The sequence below is a fragment of the Alligator sinensis genome, unplaced genomic scaffold (genome assembly GCF_000455745.1).
Source record: "Alligator sinensis unplaced genomic scaffold, ASM45574v1 scaffold1338_1, whole genome shotgun sequence".
NCBI classification, from domain to species: Eukaryota; Metazoa; Chordata; order Crocodylia; family Alligatoridae; genus Alligator; species Alligator sinensis.
Genome location: NW_005842713.1, coordinates 388,486 through 409,170, shown reverse-complemented (window position 1 = coordinate 409,170; position 20,685 = coordinate 388,486). Strand labels below are relative to the sequence as shown.

The 20,685-nt window shown below is 40.7% G+C and overlaps 1 protein-coding gene across 2 annotated transcripts in view; it reads right to left on the bottom strand.

Annotated features, from left to right (window-relative positions):
• The window catches only part of STX7 (syntaxin 7), an 83,761-nt gene that overhangs the window by 32,650 nt on the left and 30,426 nt on the right, over positions 1-20,685 (bottom strand). For both annotated transcript variants that reach the window (XM_025216214.1, XM_025216213.1), the window contains exons 3-9: positions 12,425-12,494; positions 9,984-10,074; positions 8,708-8,845; positions 7,751-7,803; positions 3,580-3,670; positions 2,681-2,753; positions 1,440-1,522 (exon numbers count right to left, since the gene is read on the bottom strand). In XM_025216214.1, coding sequence (XP_025071999.1) covers positions 1,440-1,522; positions 2,681-2,753; positions 3,580-3,670; positions 7,751-7,803; positions 8,708-8,845; positions 9,984-10,074; positions 12,425-12,494 — 599 coding nt within the window. The remainder of the gene's footprint in view (positions 1-1,439; positions 1,523-2,680; positions 2,754-3,579; positions 3,671-7,750; positions 7,804-8,707; positions 8,846-9,983; positions 10,075-12,424; positions 12,495-20,685) is intronic.

Sequence of the window (20,685 nt, the reverse complement as noted above, 5' to 3'; positions counted from 1 at the left end):
TCCTGCTTCAAACTCAGTTTCTGGCCTAACTCAAAGCATTCATTATGGGGAAAACAGAGTGCTGTCCTTCTTGGTCTGGGCTGCAGCATGCTCACTTGATCTCTGGGCAAGAGGAAGGTGGTAGATGTACAACCTAGTAGGAGCTGTGAGGGGAGGGAACTCGTTCATTTGCTTTGGGAACAGAGTACATCCAGTTGCACCAGAACTAGCCTGTTGAGCCTTTCAATACTCCTCAGTGAGGAACGAACAGGAGGAGATTTTAGCATCTGAAAAAGGAGCCTCTACTGAACAAAGATTGCAGGAGACTGGGAAGAAGGAGGAAAGTTATTGTTACATCAGAGGTGCTCCAATGGTCAGTGTGGCCTCGGGACTGACTGAACCCATCTGATCCGATTTTTCAAGGACTTAGAACTTAGCTAAGTTTGGACATATTTTCATGGGAACCACAAAAAAGCACAGCCCCGAATAAAAGGCCACGCCTGTCATATATTTCAAGTGTCTGCTCTAAAACACGTCAGAATAGAGCTGCTACCAGAGTGGTCGCCAAAATGTTTTAATTTGACTTAAAAATAAAAATCTGTTTTCCATTAGAAAATGGAAGGGATGAGCTGTTTGGCTGAAATTAAAAAAGACATCTCTCATGGAAAAAAATAGCTGGAATGGTTAGTTTGGCAAAGCTATAAAAAACTGAAAGCAGTGTCCCAGAAATCAGAAGTGTCAGGCTACTTTAATAATGGTTAGTGTTACCAGCCTCACCTATAAACACATCTTACAGAACTTACACATCCTGTTTTTCCCACCTTAGAAATGAGGTAACAGTTCTTCAAATTGGAGTATAATGACATTTTCCCATCATTTCTTTTGCCCAGCTATTACTTCAACATGTTATAGAAGGTTTAAAAATGAAAGGACTAAGGTTAGTCGAGAAGGAGAGCTTATTAGTAATAAGTTCTTTCTAACGATGCCAAAATCCATGAAACTTAAAAAACTCATTCATAAAGATTCTCTTTGAAGGCCTGAGGACAGGGGGGAAAACAGATGGGAGTCTAGAAAACTATGAAGTCAATTTAGGGACTGTGCAATCTGTGAGATATATAGCCCCAGGAAGCAAAAAGTTGATGTGCACAACAGGGATATGCTGTCAAAGCAGTACCCCTACTACCTGGGCCTTTAATTCAGAGCAATGATTCTCAACCAGGGTGCTGCAGTAATTTGGGACACCTTGAGATCCTTGCAGCAGAGGGTGTCACATAATATTAGCACCATTAGGTGTGCTATTCTGTCTCTTCCTGAACTTGGACCCTTTAAAAGCCTTCAGGCTTTTTTTCTTCTTAATAAACTGTAAAACAGATTTGAATAGTAACCTGGACATAACAGAAACCTTCACACCTGAAATAATTAGTTATTGACTACTGTCTGACCATTAACATTGATACTACCTGATAGTCTGCTGCTCTTGAAAGCTGCTGGTTTGCTTGCTGGACATGGACCTCAGCATTTTCTACGTTGGCTTCTATGCTGTCTTTATTACGAGAGAAAAACAAAAAAACAAAACAAAAAAAGAAAAAAGTTTTTCAATTAAAGTTTAAGCTAATAAAGCCTGATGTGAGATCTGCAACTCCTAAAAAGCATGGACCAAACTGTATTTTATGAACACAATAGTTGGAACACCAAAATATATGCAGACCAGTCGTTTGATGCTTTTGGTTTACCTTCAAGAACATGCTGACTTTTTACTACTGCTTTGTGAGTTTTCTCCTTTTCACGTTTCCTATAGGTAACGTATCAATGCCAAAACTAACTTCTGAACCACACAGGGTATTCCAAGGTTTCTTTCATGTTTCATAACTTTCTAATTCAGGCATTGGAGTGGGGGTGGGCTGGGCCTGGGATATGAACTAAGGAGGAAAATTTCTTGCATGTTGATTTTTCTCTCCCACACAAGATGGACTCAAGTCAGTGGAGAACTTAGAAGGCCTTGTGGGTCAGTAATTACTCAGACAAGTTATGGGGACCAAAAAATCCTCAGTAAGGCCATGAATGCTGGATAAAAGGTGTATTGTTTTAATTAGAAATACCCACCTACATGGGAAAAATTTACCAGTGTTTTTATACTGCTATGCTGATTTAACTTCCTGTGTGGACGGTCTTTCAAAGTAACAGTGACCTTTTTTTGGTTTAACTTAATTAGTTTTGGCTCTCATAACTGCAAAGGGCATGTATGTGCATATGCACGCTTTCATATTTTCGTTCTGCTCTAACAGATCATCCAGCAATCTCACTCTAGCTAGAGAAAAACAGACTGCCCCTTAAGTACCTAAGAAGTGCTTTCCCCTCTGAGAGTGGCCAAAGTAGATTCAGGGAGAGCACTGAACCAGATCTCAAGAGTGATTTAGTATCCCCCACCTTTATTGGTTTAGAGATACCAGAGGAAACATCTCCCTTATCTTAAATTCAGACTGTCTCATGAAATGAGGCGTACTAACTGTTCACTGAAACCAAATCACTTTGCTTTCTGGAAAAGTAAGATTTCACTATTTAAAACAGAGATGCATGAGTTTTATAAAGTGACGCGTTAATTTCCTTTAACCACTGGCATGTTATTCTTAAATTTTCCCCAAGTGTTTACTTCAACATGAGTTCCATAACAAGCGTTCAAAAATACTTCCATGGGGCTTACCTATCACATCTCCTTGTTCATGAATCATCATTCCTAGATCTTTAAATATTTCATTAATATCCATAATATCTGCCTATAGGAAGAGATAACGACAAATTATGATCAGTGAACATAACAGGAAATTTCTGTACCTAGGGGGAATTTTCATAGATTGATAGATGTTTGGGTTGGAAGGGTCCTCAGCAGATCATCAAGTCCAACCCCCTGCCCTGGGCAGGAAAGAGCACTGGGGTCAGACAACTCCAGTCAGGTCTAGCCTCCTCTTAAAGACCCCCCAGGTAGGGGAGAGCACCACCTCCCTTGGAAGCCCAGTTGATATACATTTGGTTTTTAAAATACAATGAATATTTATTTACAAGGTATAAAATACAAGGGATATAAAAAGTACTAGGGACAATTATTTGAATACTGTAAAAGCTCTGTTATCCGGCATCCCCCAGGAATGGAGGATGCCCGATAACAAAATATGCCGGTTAATTGAGTGGCCCCAGCCGCCGCTTCTCCTGCCATGTCTGCGGCGTCCCTCCACCCCTCCCGCGGCATCGCCACCCCTCCCGTGGCATCGCCGCCCATCCCACAGGCCCTGTGGGACAGGGAGGCAGCTTTTACTGTATATCCAAGATTTATCTATCTGCTTACATCTCAGCTGAATCCAGGAGGTTTAATAAAGTAGGGCAGCACTTAATGTTTCAATGATCCATTGTTTTCACATATAAAGTTCTTCCTTTGCCATGTGATAGCAATTTTTGCTTTAAAAAAATAATTACTAACCTCTCAACACAATTCTCCCCCTGATTAACTGCTCGTACTAGCTACATTAAGACATGCTTTTTGGAAGCATTATAAAAGTGTTGTCAAGACTGCTATATTCTAAATATGTACAGTGCTGTCTTGCTTACCTCAAGCTGCCTGATGGAAGACTCTCTCTCCTCAATAAGACGAAGATCATCTTCTGTAATTTCTTCATCTTGCACTTGTGCTTGAGGTTGGCTAGAAGGGAGGTGAAAATAATAATGGAAAAAGAACAATCAGCCCAACTAAATTCTTATTAAGACTAAGGTTAGGATACACTTTACAATAAAAAACTATACAAAGATATATATAACTTGCTCTTACCAGCATTCACATATGCATATGCGTTTGCATATATTTTACCCTTGAAAAAATCTAGGAGCAGCTGATGCAAAAAACCTGAATCCTCCGGGTGTTGTACATGTATGCTTTAAAGGATTTTGACAGATTAGGCTCCTATGTCTGTTTAGCTGGCTGCTGAATATTTTCCAACTAAGAAGACTGACAGACAAAAATATTTACATGGGTATAATTGGCATTATTCCAGTGTTAAAAAAAAAAAAAAAAAATCAACACAAACCCCTATTCTGGAGTAACTTTAGCCCAATATGGTGGCAAACTATCCCATGAGAATAGGAGGTCAAGCTTTAATGGTTTAAAAGTTACACTAGTTAGTTTCATCTGTTTGCATCCAACCCAGGATAACCATTCACTAAAGGCAAACAAAGCTAGTAACTCCTCCTTTGCTATCTAGCAGTGAGGAGCAGTTAAAACAGTCTATTTTGTCACCTAGCCCAGGCACAGATGTTTGATCTTGGCATAATTTGCATTCACATACAAAGCTGTTGCAAACTATATCGGAATATGTGTTCCTCTATCCATCCCCTGGATCCGCATATAGGGAATGCTTTTTTAGATTTGCATTCTGAACTGCAAGTGTGTCATGTAAAGTTAAAATTCATTTCTAAGTACAGACCCCCCAAGTTAAAACAGCCTGAGAATGAGAAGCTGCTTTTAGAGAAGGCAGGTATTCAGTCTAAACCTTAAATATCTTGATTCAAATTTCAGAGACTTAGATATCCTAATTCAGAAGGATAAAAGAAAAGGCTATGCTGATTTAAATCACTGTCTACTACAGAGGCAGTTGAATGAAAGCTAACTACTACTGCTTCTCGCTTCAGAAAATCCTAGCATGCCAGAAGGATCATCACTGAATTTAAATTGTTGTTTTAAAAAAAAAACAAACAAACCTGGCTATGCAAAAATTATGTTCTTATGCTTGCAGATTTTTAGTTAACAGTACTGTTGATGCACATGCACTCTTCCTCCCATCTGCACTGCTTTATCTTGCACTTGGTGTTTTCATTACTGAAAACAAACCAGAGGGACAGCAACTGGTTGAAAGTTTCTGTTTGGGGCAATTAAATTAGTCAAAGCTGAGCAGCAACCTTGGACAAAAAAAAAGGTGACAGTGGAACCAGCACCCCAGGAAGCCTTGAGATCCTTTCAAGAGTGATGTGGGGTGTCATGCAATGCTAGTACTGTCAGATGTGCAAACATGATTCATAAGATAAACCCCAAGATCTCATCTAGAAATTCACAGTGTTAAAAATATTGGGCACCTATACACATGTTGGATGCGTTGAAGCAAACTCAGGGACTTTATTGGAAACAGACTTAGCAAAAGCTGTACAAACCAGACCAGAATCCAGAGTATGCACGGAGGGGTGGCTAGCCTCCATCAAAATCTATGTTATTTTGGCTTCACTGCCATTGTTACCGGAGGCAGGAAAATTAAGCCAGGCCAAGTATGCCACAGTCATGCCAATGTGGAAAGTCATAACCTATCATTAACTCTGCCACAAGAACTCGAGGGTGGAGACCTTTCCAATCAGCACGCTTCAGCAGCCTGTGTCACACATATTCAGCATCCCTGTGCTTCAAAATGGCAGTAGGAGTGCTTAAACTAGTTAGTTGAATTAGTTTTAAAGCACTTCCGCCACCATTTTGAAGCACAGGATGCTGAATACATGTGATACTACAGGCAATTCAATTAAAATGCCCCTTCCCCCCACCCTGGAGCACATGTAAAGATGCCCATTTTGATATATTGTGGGTTTTCTGAGTTCTTTGCAACAGAAACATTGCTCTACTACTTTTCTGTAGTCAGAAAACTGAGTAAGAGTTCAGAGGTGTCATTGCCAAGGGGTGCCTTGAGTCTAACATGGGATGCCACGAGTCTAAAAAAAGGTAAGAACCACTAGATTCACAGGATTAGGAACCAGAACTGCCATGAGACTTGGGGTGAAAAATGATTTCTCATTTTATGATTTATAGTCTAGAGATACTGCAGCCTTAACAATAAATCACAAATAGAATATAATAATGATATTCACACCTCATTTGCACCTGAGTGTTCCCATCCCCCAGCACAGGGACTTTATTTCGGAACAGACTTCAGCAAAGGCTGTACAAGCCAGACCAGAATCCAGACTAGCCTGCACCAAGATCTGAGTTATTTTGACTTTGCTGCCATTGTTACCGGAGGCAGGACAATTAAGCCAAGCCAAGTATGCCACAGTCATGCCCATGTGGAAAGTCATAATCTATCATTAACTATTCCACAAGAACTCAGGGGTGGAGGCCTTACTATAACTTACATCCCTCTTCCAGCATTTTGCTTATATCTCAGTTCACGCTAACTTGCAAACAGATGTTTGAGAGAAGGAGAGGCATTAGGAGTGTCAGATGCTGCAGCAATGTTAGCAACATTAGATTTGCAAACATGATTCACAAGATAAAACCAAACATTTCAAAGGAATTCATAGTGTTAAAACCATTCTGCCCTGTTGTGGGCTTTCTGATCTGTTCGTAACAGAAGAATTGTTCTATTTTCCTGTAGTCAAAACATGAATGAAAACCAAAAGCTGACATTTACCTATGGGTGCCTCAAGCCTATCAAAGTTAGAACCATTGATAAAGGGATATGAAGTTAATTTGATAAATATAATTCTGTTTTGTACAGCATCTAGCACCAGTATGTCCTCACTCTTGTTTGAGAGTCTTCTGGCTTTACTGCAAGAAAAAATTTACTTGTATTAACTAGGGGTACACCGATAAAGATTTTTTGGGCCGATACCAATGGCCAATTATTAACAAGCCATATCGACTGATACCAATCCAATTGCCAATGTGCAGCACAGCAGCTTGAAGAGCAGAGTCCAGCTGGTAAGTCTGTTGAAAGGGAAGAGGTGTGGGAGTGTGTGTGTGGGGGGGGGCAGGGTACAGATTGAGGCCCCCACAGTGAGGGAGGAGGGGAGCTGGGACAAGCACTGCTCAGCTGGGGCAGGGTGCAGGACGGAGCCACGAGCCCCCATTCAAGCGCAGCCACTGCCCTCCCCAAGCTCAGCCCTGGCCCAGCACCCCACCAGGAAGAGCCCAGGGCTACCCCCAGCCCCAGCCTGCATTCGCCCCATGCACAGATCCAGGGGGCATATGCCCCCCTGTCTCATCCAGGGAGGCACGCAGCAGCAGGATCCCCCCACTCCGTCCCTGCCCCCCTAGAGGAGCAGCTTATGACACTGTCCCACGCCCTGCCCAGGGAGTGCCTGCCCCTGCCCCAGTCCCCCTCCTGCCTCACTTCCCCTCCCCAACCCCTTCCCTCCCCTCTGTGCCTTCACCCCAACAGACTTACCAGCCAGACGCTCCTCTCCAAGCTGCCGGGCCAACCACATGCAGCTGCACGCACGTGGCATTTATAGGCAACATCAGCCAGAAAAAAGCCGATTGCTGATAATGTCAATTTTTCTTTTATCAGTATCAATACAATATAGACCGTTGTATCGGTGCACCTCTAGTATTAACTAGATCTTGTTGTTCTTCTTTTCCCTCCCAAAGAAATGGATCAACATTAATTATTGTGGCTGCTGAATAGGCAAGTGTTAAAACATTATCTAATGTTAACCAGGCAATGTTTTTAAAATAAATATAAAATAGAAATATTTTGCAAGCTGTCCTACAAAATTTAAAATCAAGGTCAAGTATTAGCAATGTATAGCTGTTAACATCTACAGGCACAGTAAAATCCTCACAAGAGCAAGTTTAACATCAAAAGTGGACTTTTAAAAGCACTGAATAGTTATCTTACAATGCTGTTTAATAATAACCATTCTCTTGCTGTAGTCCATTATCACCCCTCAAAATAAACCTGTCTCAGCTATCAGAACTAACCAATTTTTGCCATTTTAGGCAATTAGGTTTCAATTAGATTCATCCTACCTGTCCCAGGAAACGAGTGTTCCTTCTCTGTAACTCTCTTCTGGACCACCACCCTACAGTAAAAAAAAAAAAGAAAAAAAAAAGATTTTGATTATGCATGATGAGAATCCAAACATTTGTCAGCATTTCCATAATGAATCAAGATTAAGGGCTTCATAGCTTAGCCTAACTTAAAACTAAAACATGATTTAACATGTTCTCAACCTTGGGTTGCCCTCTGCATGTATAAAACTGAAGCAAGAGCAACAAATATTCAGCTCAGTAAGAATGTGCTAACTATTTTACCAGTACAGCAGTGCATACTGGCATAAAGTCAAAGGTTAGGATTGAGTGCGTTCTATTAAAAAAAAAATCACAAGGTTATTTTGAGATTCTACTTGTTGGGAAAATAAAATTGAAAGTCCAGTTTGAGACTGACAAAGACACTCTAAATGAAGGTCAGTACGTTCAACATTCTGCTCTTCAGCACAATAGACTTAATTATACAAAGGGTTCTGGCAAAGATCCTCTTGCTCATGAAAATCTTGTATACTTAAGGAACTAGATAATCATAATTCTTATGGTAAGATCACAGCATACATCACACTCAGGAACATTATTAATAATATCTGTCAAATTATATATAGGAACAAAGTTAGGGCCAAAAAACAAGGTTTAACCAGATTATGATGAAGTTGTTTCATCATAATTCATTAAACTAAACTGAAATGCAAGATAATTCATTAAACTAAAATGAAATAAGATTTTCTGTAAAGTACTTGTGTTGGAAGGGCGCACAGTATAAAGATTCAACTATGTTCATGTTAAATGTGCATTCTAGCCCTCCTGCAGTGAAGAAAAACTTGTAAGAATGCTATTCTGTAAAATTAATAGTGGCACGTTTTATAACAAAAAATTCTATTACTGTAAAGTAAAAAACACAAGAGTGAGTTTACTAGCATGTTTTGTGGTACTTACAGATACCCTGGAGCTGGCTCTCACTCTGGCTACAAATTCCTTCTCTCTCTCTGCAGCTTGCCTTTGGAGCTTTTGGAAGTTGGTTAGCGCCGTAGTGAACTCACCTACAAGACGGTCTTTTTGTATTTTTCTTTGACGCTACAGAAGGAAAAGTTGGACAGCATTTTTAGAAAGTTGATCAAACTTGCTGTTATTTCAGACTTCAGCAATACCTTATTTCAAGGGTTCCCAAAAGTATTCCATAGTGTGACCTACATGTTAAATAGAGAATGGACAGGTTCCCTCCCAGTTTCATTGCACAGACCACTTTCTATTTAATCTAGATTCACACAATACATATCCGGAAATGCAGTATTAGGAACCCAATGCTTTTTCAACTGTTATTGTAACTGAACAGGTTGCTATAAGGACAGGTCCAGGCATCTTTCTGTAAGCAAAGTTAAAATATCAGTTTTACTTGTTATGTATTAACCAGGTAATTAGTTAACTGTGCAGCCACTGAGTCATTTTGTTATTGTGAAATTTAAGCTCTGTGAAAACAGCCAGAGCAAGGAGGCACTGAGGCTTTCTTCAACTAAAAACATGCTGAATGTGTGCCATGTAATATCTAATGAAAGAAATGGTCTTGCCCCCACATGCTCCACTCTGTTACAAAAAAGGACAAATTTCAGTTTTTTATTCTGACTGTAGGGAGACAGATACTAGGAATGAAAAACTTCTGATCTAGATTTTCATGCCCACATACATGAACTCTCCCTTTGATTTTGTCATTTGCAACTTGCCCTTGGTCAATCAACACCACCTCTCATCCTAGACTAAGGTGTGAGGATGGTGAAAGGCATCTGGTTTAACACCACACTTAGATTCTCACCCCAAATTTTCTACTTTGAGTCAAGCAAGAAATGCTATAAAATAGCTTTACGTAAAATGGTATCTAATGTACCAAACTTAAATCTGAAAATATGAGAAAAGCTTAAACAATATTCAACTGACAGTCTGTGCACCAGACATTTTAAAATCTCTTGATCCTGAAGTCAAAATGCTCGTCAGCAGCAACAATAATTGCAATGTATGATAGCAATTCTCATCCTTAAATCAGTTATGAATTTTATTGTAATTGAGACCTGTTCCAAAGCAACTTACAGAGCATCATATATTGATTGTAACAACGCAGAATTCATTTGTTGTAAAATCTAGTAACGTGTACAGAATTGAAGTAATTAAAATAATTTAAGAGAACTATGGACCAAGTGATCCATGTTCTTCAGTTTTATACCTGTTCACTTGTTGCAGGCAGAGCACCAAACTCTTTAATGTATTTGTCCGTTTCTTTGGCAAGCTGGTTCGTGTACTGTTGCTTCTGTTGCCTAGACCAAGTGCAAAGTTTCATTACAGCCAGAAGGGGGTTATTTTGCTACAACAAGTTGGTGGATGAGAAGCATTTTTTTTATGTTTAGTGTCTTGCTAAATATTTACACATTTCCATTCCATTCTTCAGTACATCTCAGAACTGATCACCCAGAACTGTTTTACATCAGAGAGAGACCTTGACATAGATTATGCTGAATTTAATAATGTGGCAGTACAAATGGCCACAAGACAGCTGGTTATCTAATAAAGCAGAGGGTCAAACTCTTTGTGGACTTCAAGGCCTAGGTGCAAGTCTAGGGCCATACAGTTCACTTGATTCACAAGAAGCCAACTCCTAATATTAAATGAAAGGTTTCTGTTCAACATACATCAATGCAATGACTAAAGTTTTCATTGTTTACTTTTTGTTCAGTTCCATATCTGTGCCTTTCTCTACTTTCCCCTTTGCACTTTCTTCCCTGCAATAGCTCATTGCCTATTCCCAACTCCACTATTTCATCTTAGCAACAATTGACACCATTTTAACGGGTTCTTATTAGGCTTCAGAAGCCAACACTCTCAATAAATAAAGAAGAGCCAGGAATCACCCCTCTCAAACACTGCTTTCAATTCAGGAAGATGGCACAGCTCAATTTACCAGAGCATGATCTTCATAAGAGCAGTGGCTACTTAATTTTGAAAAAAAGCAGAGTTCAGCAAAATGCACCATATATCCACCATATTAATACACTAAATGTATTATTGCCTGCTCTTTGGCTTGAGTATAACATCTCAAAAAATTCAACTTCTCGACACTCAAAAGCAGTCACGGACCCAAGTGTTCCCAGACTACAAACCCACATAGAAAGCAGAACATGGATTCCCTAGTTTCAGCGAGTAGGTAATCCTACCTCTAGGTCTTCCTGCCATTTTCCCCATCATCGCATATTGAATCAATTTTGGTCATACAGATTAAGGAACATACCTATATTGCCATTAGGGTTTGACTGCATTTCTGTACACACACTTGAGCTAACTAACAGCTTAGCTATGTGTGCTCAGAACGTAAAAGAGACTTGAGTAAAAGCCAGGTGGTCAGCCAGCTTTGAGGGCTGTACTATCAAAGCTAGACTGCCACCGCTGTCCAAGCTTGTTCAGGTACATCTAAATGAGCACCTTTTATTGCCAAGGCATATCCTTAGTTGCAAATGTATTACCTCATCCACGCAAAACCCTATAAAACTGATAAAACCATACTAACCAAGATCCAATTTTCAACTACTGCAGGGATGCAATTATGTATTATAAAAAAATAATTTTCATGTTAAGTCACGTGCAAAAAATTACTAAGGAAGGAGAGGCAGCACTGATACCTAATGGTCAGCAGCATTTTCCCTACCTCGACTCATGCCAAGTGAAACAGGAATTTCACTAAAAACTGAAAGTTTAGTTACCGCGTAACTGCTATAGTTTACTTTCAATCACCGTCTTAAGTGAGAAATCCCTGGTGGACCCAGGGTTGCAGCATGTGGTTAATTTTATAGCTCTAGCCCAGAGCTGATAATTGAAAGTGATTTGGCCCTCTGAGGCCCCTGGTCTAATTACAAACTTCCTTGTGCAATTCAATGACCACAGAGCAGTATTAACAGCCACAGAGACTCCATCAACTTTCTCACCTACAAGGGTAGCATAGCACATGCAGTTTGTGTGTATTTATGTTAGGATTAAGGAGTAAAAGTGGCAAAGGCCACTACTCCAAATCATTTAATCCCATCACTATGAAACTGTACTGAGAAATGGAGTTAGCCACTTTCAGTAGGATGCTAATGAAAGCCCATATTCAGATGTCTGAACAGACACACAACTTCTGTCAACTACCCTGATTTCACTTCTGCTTTCCTTTGTTTTTTTGACATGTGCTCACTTCGTAATTTCACCTCCTACTGCGGTTATTATTGTATAAAAAGGAAGTCTTACTTTGCATTCTTATACTACTTGCTACTGTTTCCCAACAAAAAGCCCAGCACATTACTGCGTTGAAACTTTTTCTGCAGAATTTAAAAGGCCAACCTTTAAAGTCCTGGAGTTGCGTTGCACTTTCCAGTGTTCTCAGTTTTCTCTTGTTTACCTCTGTACGCAGCATATGATTAGCAGAAGCATTGGCAATTGCTAGTTAAGTGGGCAAGCAAAGCAACTTCTAGTACACAAAAATACCAAAGATGAATGTTTTTAAATCAATCCACATTTTTAAATTTCAGTTCTATTCTTCTTTTCCAACAAAGCTGAGCACTTTGCTACAACACACCATCACCTACTGAGAGTGTTCACAATGCAGTGAAATTAGAGTATTTCATGTGAAGTACTTACAGCTGTTGCCTCAATTCAGGCGTATCTTGTGGCGTTCCAAGTTTATATAGTATTCTTTGTATTTCTGCAGCTGTTTGTGAAGAGGAAAAGATTTTAATGGCGTACAGATATTCTTCCTTTAGCATTATGAATTTTTACTTGATAATTCTAAAGCATTTAGCAGTTGATGGAAACTGGTATGTGCAACTGCGGTAGGTCAAGGGGGAAAAAAGTAAGTTTTCAATAAGCCACAGTTAAATCATGGGCTACAGAACAAAGAAAAAACATGATGCAAGAACTAGGCAGAAAGGGACAATATAAAAAATGTCATGGCATTTACTTTAGCACATTTAAGCCCAACTAACTAAAAACGTATTTATATTATAGATAAAATAGAAACTAATACGCACACACAAAACCTACAAATTCATAGGCTTGTAATAAGCTGTGCAACTTGCATTGAAAGTGATAGAGCTCATAAAACAGAAACTTAAAACAGTGAGTTTAAAAACTCAGGCTAATTCAACTTAATTTTTTTTAAGTCATTCATTGCATCCCAGAAGAAAAAGTCAGAATTTTTTCAACATTTAAGATTGCTCTATAAAATGAATCTCAAAATGAGCACATACCTGAGCTTTGCTTCTAAGCTAATGTTTGCCTGAATACTACACATACACGTAATTTTTACTTTGCAAAATTAGCCCTATCAGTGCTATATCTAGCTTGATGCATGCTTACACATTTTTAGAAAATAAAACACAGAGTTTAATATGGGGAGAGAGAGTGAGAAACTATTTTTGCCCACTTCTCTATCAAAAGTTGCTTGTCTTCCTCTAAAAGTACACTTGTGACTATCCTCATTCAAGCTTGTCTACCCACCCAGACAGCAGCAAATATGATGATGTAATGAAATTCAGAACATTAACAAGTGCACACTGTGTATTAGCAAGTTTTGAAGAAAATTATAATTATGTTTTGCAGTTCTGAAATCAGTTATTGTGCTAAACCCAGGAAGCGTGTTGTGGCAGGATATATGCAAGTGGTAACATTTTATTTATTAAGTAATATTTAAGTTTAGTGAAAGTTTTTATATTTTATATTAATTCATTGGATAAAGTGAGAACCCCCCCCTTTTTTAATTGAGTGGTTTTTAAAGAAACATTACATTGTACTTATATGCAAGTCAAATGTTCTGATACTCAGCATTATCATAACTGCTTACTATATAATGGAAGTAAAAATGAAATTACAAATCTGGGACAACTGATTTCATGGGAAATTTAGAACTCAAATTTGGACACACCAAAAACAGTGTCAAGTTAAAGACTTCAGAAAGTCTGTAGTAGAATTGGAGTGGTGTTGTAGCAGCGACCATTCAGAAAATGTATGGGAAGCAAGAGGTTTTTGTAATATCTTTAACTGGACTAACTGCAGCTGGGAAGGTTGTTGGACAAGCTTTCAGGTAACAAGGTGTCCTTCAGATCATAAAAAAGACGCAGATCATTCAAGAAACCCAAAAGTTGACTTTACAGTAAAAGTTATTAAAATTATTTTTATAAATATAAAGGAATTAATATTGTTTTAGGTTTTAACAGATCTTCAACTGAATTTGGAAAAAAAATTATTAAAAAGGAGCCTGAACCATTAGCATAGTTTGTGAACAATGCCACCTAGTGGCAAATTTGAGAGATCTTCTGGAGATAAAGTCATGTCAAAGTATCTACTGAATATAGTGGCCAAGATATTCAGGTAAGGTTTACTGAGGTCAAGCCTTGTTAACTAGCATGTTAGCACTGGAAACCTAAGCTGAAATAGGTTGTGATCACATTAGATATACAATGGATATGAGAAACAATGACAGGGGGGTAAAAACCCCCCAAACACTTCAATTAACCAGAATTCTGTTTAATTCAACTACTCCTAAAAGATGGGCCAGAACAGCCTGAGCCCGATGGCTTCGGTGATGCATTGGTCCCACAGGGTTCGGTGCTTGGACCAGTGTTATTTAATATCTTCATCAACTATTTGGACAAGGGTGTGGCGAGCACCCTCTCCAAGTTTGCAGATGATACCAAGTTATGGGGCAAAGTTAACACACCGGAGGGCATGGAGCAGATACAGGCTGACCTGGACAGGTTGGACCAATAGGCAAAATGAAATAGGATGCAATTCAACAAAGATAAATGCAAGGTAATCCACCTAGGGAGGAGGAATCTCCAGCACACCTATAGGTTGGAGGATGACCTCCTCAGCAGCTCAGCAGCTGAGAGGGATCTTGAAGTCACAGTTGACTCCAAGATGAACATGAGCCGGCAGTGTAACCAGACCATCAACGAGGCCAGTCACACCTTGTTGTGCATTAGATGCATGACCAACAGGTCAAGGGAGGTGATGCTCCCCCTCTATGCGGCATTGGTCAGGCCACAGTTGGAGTACTGTCTGGTGTTGGGCACCGCACTTCAAGAGGGACACACAGAATCTGGAGAGGGTTCAGAGGAGGGCCACTCACATGATTAGTGGCCCCTGTGAAAGACCCTACAAGGGGAGGTTGAGGGATCTGGATCTCTTCAGCCTTCACAACAGACTTCTGAGGGGAGACCTTGTAGATGCCTATAAGTTTATCAAGGGAGGACAACTGGGAATTGGAGATGTGCTGTTTACCAGAGCACCACTAGGATTAACTAGGAATAATGGGTATAAACTAGTGGAGAGTAGATTCAGGCTGGACATTAGGAAGAAATGTTTTATAGTAAGGGTGGCCAGAACCTGGAATGGGCTTCCAAGAGAGGTGGTGCTATCACCTAACTTGGAGGTCTTCAAGAGGAGGCTTGACAGACACCTGGCTGGGGTCATCTGACCTCGGTCCTCTTTCCTGCCAGGGGCAGGGGATTGGACACAATGATCCTTTGTGGTTCCTTCCAACTCTACAATCTATGAATCTAGGGTGGCCATCATAGAGGACAGTCCGGTTGTCCTCTATTGATATGAAACCTGATGCCTTTATGTCCTCTATTTTCTCTTCAAGGAAAGAGAGTGAGGATTTTTCTCTGAGGAGTGAGATTCTGGAACAGAGCTCCAGTCAGAGGCTGGCAGGGGAAAGAACAGTAGCTGCTTTTAAAAAGATGGAGTTTATGGATTTACAAGACAGATTATACAATGTAGTGCTAGAAGAGACTGGGAAGTGAAGAGCTATTTTTCATAATAAAAATAGAGGACATAAAGGTGTCAGGTTTCATATCAATAGAGGACAGAGTAGCAGAAAACCAGAATGTCCTCTATGATGGCCACCCTAGGTGCATCAGCAGCAGGAGAATTTGCCTGAACCTGCACTGGGGCTAGGCGCTGCTGCCACTTCTCCCAGCCCTTCCCCCCCCTTCCCACTGGGTCCTAAATGCAGCTTCCAGCCCATGGGGAACTGGAACCAAGGCTGAGCAGCTGAAACTACATCTGCACTGCCTCCACTTGTCCCCACCACCCACTGTTAGCAATGCAGGCACAGCTAGAAGCTGCCCAACTCAAGCCCAGCTCCAGCTCAGTCCCTGACCAACTAAAAGCTAGCCGCACTGCAGCTGGAGAGGAGAGGATGGGGAGAAGTGATGGCAATGTGGGCACAGCTTCCACTTACCAGCCCTAGCATAGCTCTTCACTGCCCAGTCTCTTCAGCACAGGCATAGGCGGAAGGAAGCAAAGCTATCTAGCTCTGCAAGCCACAGACAGCTGCAGGCCGTATGTTGCCGACCTCTGCTTCAAAAGGTTAAGAAACTGTAATTAAGACAAGTGGCCCCATTAAATGAATCTGGAGGGTGGCTGATGGCCTACAAGTTATTACGCTTTACTGGTTTTAAACTCAAAGCAAATGATTTCTGATATACTATTTCTACAAATCTATACATTTTAAACTGAATGTGGATTAGAAAAAAAAAATCTGATTGGACCTTAAGTATTTTAACTGCCAAAATAAAGAGAGACTTCTGCATACACTTTGGAGGGAAACAACTTTTTTAAAAAGTGCTCTACGTACTTAATACACAGACAGGAAAGCTTACAAAATTGGAGGTTTCTACTGCCACCTGGAGGATGAATTTTAAGTGCGATGAATGATTAAAAAGGAAATGTAAATTAAACACTAATTTAGGTATTGTGGCCTCTTGATACCTTTGAACAAAGTCAAAACTTGCATTATAAAATAGAAATAATAATATAAAATAAGTTTGCATACATGGGCCAACTTATTTCATTATACCTGTGCATCCCAGAAAGCCAGGCAATCGGACAGACCAGACCAGAACATGCATTAGATTGAGGTTGGTTTCTAAACTGCTTTATCTTATGTAGCCACCGAGAAAACTTTTTCATTCAATCTCCTTGCCCAGGGGTTGACAACATATAGCTTGTGGAGCCACTTGATCCAGACTGCAGAGCTGGAGGGTTTTGTCTGTGCACGGGAATGGGCTGATAAATGAACAGCACCTTTCTGCTGTACCCATGCCACTGCTGATTCTCCCCATCCTCCCCTGCCAGCTGCAGCCTGGGTGCAACTTCCAGTTAGTGAGGTTGTGCTAGGCTTATGCAACTTCCAGCTGGGCTCACATTACAGCTGGAAGGTGGGTGTTGGGGGGTAAAAGAGAAAAGAGGCAGCAGCACAGACACAGTTTGTAGCTGCCTGGCCCTGGTGCACCTCCCAGAAGCTGGAAGCTGGGCTTGCTCCCCAGTTTGGGAGCGGGGGACAGAGACATGTCGGTGATGAGGTCACAGTTCCCAGCTGCCTGACCGCAGGGCAGGTTCACGAAGAGCCCCCCCACACCCTTGCCTGTGCTGTGCCAGAGTGGCCTGTTCTAGCCCATGGCTTGTTACAGGTTGCCAGCTGCTGTTTTGGCACATTGAGTCAGTCAATATGTGAAGACCTCTGGATTTTAGTATGGAACAACATCCTCCCAAAGGCAAACAATACCAGGCAAACAAATTCAGAGTCAGGCTTACTATTAGGCCCCCAGGCAGCGGAGGGGAAAAGAAAACAGGACAAACTTGTATACAAATTAGTTTTCCCAAGCAAGTAATCTCTCTCTCATGCAGGATTTTACAAAAGCACCACCTGTAGGAAGTGCTAATACAAGCGTAATAGCTAGATTTCAGTTCCTCTTCTCACCCATGCCTATCTTACAAATGTATTACAAACACAAAGCTACTGGCAGTTTTAAAAAAGCTTCTCTCAGTTCAGTGAGACTGTAAGTAACACTTCCACACCTTGTCTGATATATTTAAAAGTATATATTATGAAGCAAAGAGAAGACTGTAATCCTAATCTGACTTTTTACTGGGAAAATTGGTCTTTTACTCCAACAGTTGCTTCCATTAGTTAGAACTTCTTCCATTGACTTCAAAAGGGAGCAGACTGAGGCCAAAAGACAACGCATTGAGGAGCATGTTTCTAGACAAATTGTAACAGTTAAGATGGCATCTAGCTCCTTTAAAATGGCTTTCTAAAAAAACCCATTATTTATTTATTTTTCTTACTAAAAAGATACAAGGAGTATCTACAGAAATTTGCCAAAGTTAGGAGACGGTGACAAGAGAGGATGAGTGGGGTATTTTACTAAATGACCTGGAGGACTGAAGCAGCACAAAGAAAGAGATTAAATCCAACAGTACAAAAAGCAAGGGAATGGACTCGGGGAATAATTATAAGAGTTGCTGCTATAAGTTTAGAGCCCATGAGTAGGAACTGGCAGAGATCAAGGCGGCCATAGGTGGACTAGATGATGCCAAAAGTATTATGAGCCACTACAGTGATTCAGCCATGAAGAAGGCAAATTACACCAGGAAAGATATTTACTAGAAGTGATACAGAAGTATTGATGCTGTTATAGAAGACACTAAGGAAACCTCATCAGGAATATGGCTCATCACTCCTGTTCAAAAAGGTAAACTCAAACCAGAACATTTATAAAAGATTATGAGGGTCATCAGGGAACTGAAGGGAGGAAAAGAACTATTTAAGATAAAGTGGACTGAACATCAAATAAGTATAAATTAGCCATGAATAAATTTAAACCAGAGATTAGCCCCTTCTAATCACCTGAGTGAGAGAGATTCTGGAATAGAGCCCCAGTCAGAGGATGGCAGGGGAAAGAACAGTAACTGCTTTTAAAAAGATGGAGTTTATGGATTTACAAAACAGATTATACAATGTAGTGCTAGACAGTAATGGGACCAGACTCAATTACCCAAGAGGTCAATATTTTTTTTTATTTCTGTCTGCATGGTGAGCCACCAGTCTTACTAGTTCCTGCCACATCTGATGTAGCACAGTTGATCCTGCAGCTGGAAAAGTCTTTAAACATCTGAATCAAAGACCAGCCTTGTCACAGATTATTTTTCACTTGGATCAGGAAAAAGGAGGTTTTTGTTTGTTTATTATTTTTATTGGGGGTGAGGGGTGGAGAACCTGTAACTTTCACCAAAAACAATGCTGGTTTTCCTCTGTCGGCTCTGCAGTAGTTTGAATACTAGAGGTAGTGCTATGCTGACAGGAATAGATAACAGTAGGCAACCACTGATCCTCTGAATCACAGTGTACATGTAAGAGGGTTGAGAAGAGGGCCACCTGCTTGGTTGGAGGGCAACAGGGCAGGCCCTAAGAGGAGAGACTGAGGGACCTGAACCTATTCAGCCTCAGTAAGCGGAGGCTGAGGGGGGATTTGGTGGCTGCCTACTGACTCGTTAGGGGAGATCAGCAGCAAATAGGAAGGGTCCTATTCCCCCAGCAGCACCCGGGGTGACAGGGAACAATGGCCAGAAGTTGCTGGAGAATAGGTTCAGGTTAGAGATTAGGAGGCACTATTTCACTGTAAGAGTGGCTAGGATCTGGAACCATCTTCCTAGGGAAGTGGTCCTTGCTCCTACCTTGGGTAAATTAAAAAAGAAGTTGAAAGAACACCTGTTCTTTCAGGTCGTCTTTCTTTGGGGTCGTGTGATCCCAGCCTGTGCTCCTGCCAGTGGCGGGGGGTCAACAGACTAGATGATCTGTTCAGGTCCCTTCTGACCCCAAACTACTATGAAACTATAAGGTCTAGTTAGATGCCTGATGAATCTGAGGCTGGCAAGCCCAATTCAAGAGGGACACCGCTTGTTACAAGCGTCACAGATCCATCTGAGATCACAGATCATCTGAGTTTAGAGCACGCTGCTTTCTTCTCTCATTTTGTTGCCATCCTCTGAATCAAAGCCATTTCACATTGAACTGTGCCACGTGTTCCCTCCAGATCAGATGGCATTCTGCACATTCCTCTCAGCTTTCTACACTGATGTTGTATGACTTCATATCATTTTTGCACACATTATGATACTGCCATAGAGGGTGACCCCACTTGCTAGAACTGTTTTGAATCTCTCTGTATAAATTTTTCTTGCAGATATGGTCTCTTCCCATTCTCCTGGCATGGCCAATCCATCACAACCTCCTCTTCTGGTTGGTAGTTTCTAAGCGTCTCAGTCCTGTGCGCTCCAGTACCTCTGTGTTTGGTATTCTGCCTTTCCACCTTATTTTCAGGATCTTATGCAGACATCTCATGTGGAAGCTGTTTAGTCTCTCGATATACCTAGCATATGTAGTCCACATTTCTGAACCATAAAGCAGGGATGAGAGCACACAAGTCTCATAGATTTACACCTTCACCTTAACTGCTAGTTTGCTGTTATCCCATGCACGTTTCTGTAATAGTCTGAAATTCTTAGCTGCTTTTCTGATTCTATTAGTTCAGCAAAATTAAAAGCAGTTCAAAGGGGAAAATAAAGCAGGGGGAATGGATAAGAAAAGTATTCATAGCCTGCAAATAGGACAACTGCCATTGTAAATTAAAGCATGCATCACCAATGAACAGTTTCCAGTGCATTAAGAATAACTTAACACTGCTAGTCAAATCTTGACCTCTGGCACAGAAGCAGATGGCAAAGTTCAGAATGAGGGGAATATAACAAGTGATTTAAAGCAACCTTCATTCTCTACTAGGACTGAGGATGATCACACACTACACTCACTGATCCCAAGCATTAAGTCAGAAGGAACCTGAAGTCTGGTCTAAATTTATGACAGTTGTATAAATGGTCAGCTAGCTTTTAGTGAGTTTGGCCACATGACTTTCCTCCAGCCCTGCCTCCTAAGAGCCTGGAACACAGCAGAGAATAAAGCTAGGTATGGGTTATGTGTCTTCCAAGACTTCAGTGGCACTTTGCATTGGAAAAGCATTAAGAAGCTGCCCAAATGAATTAATCTTTAAGATATG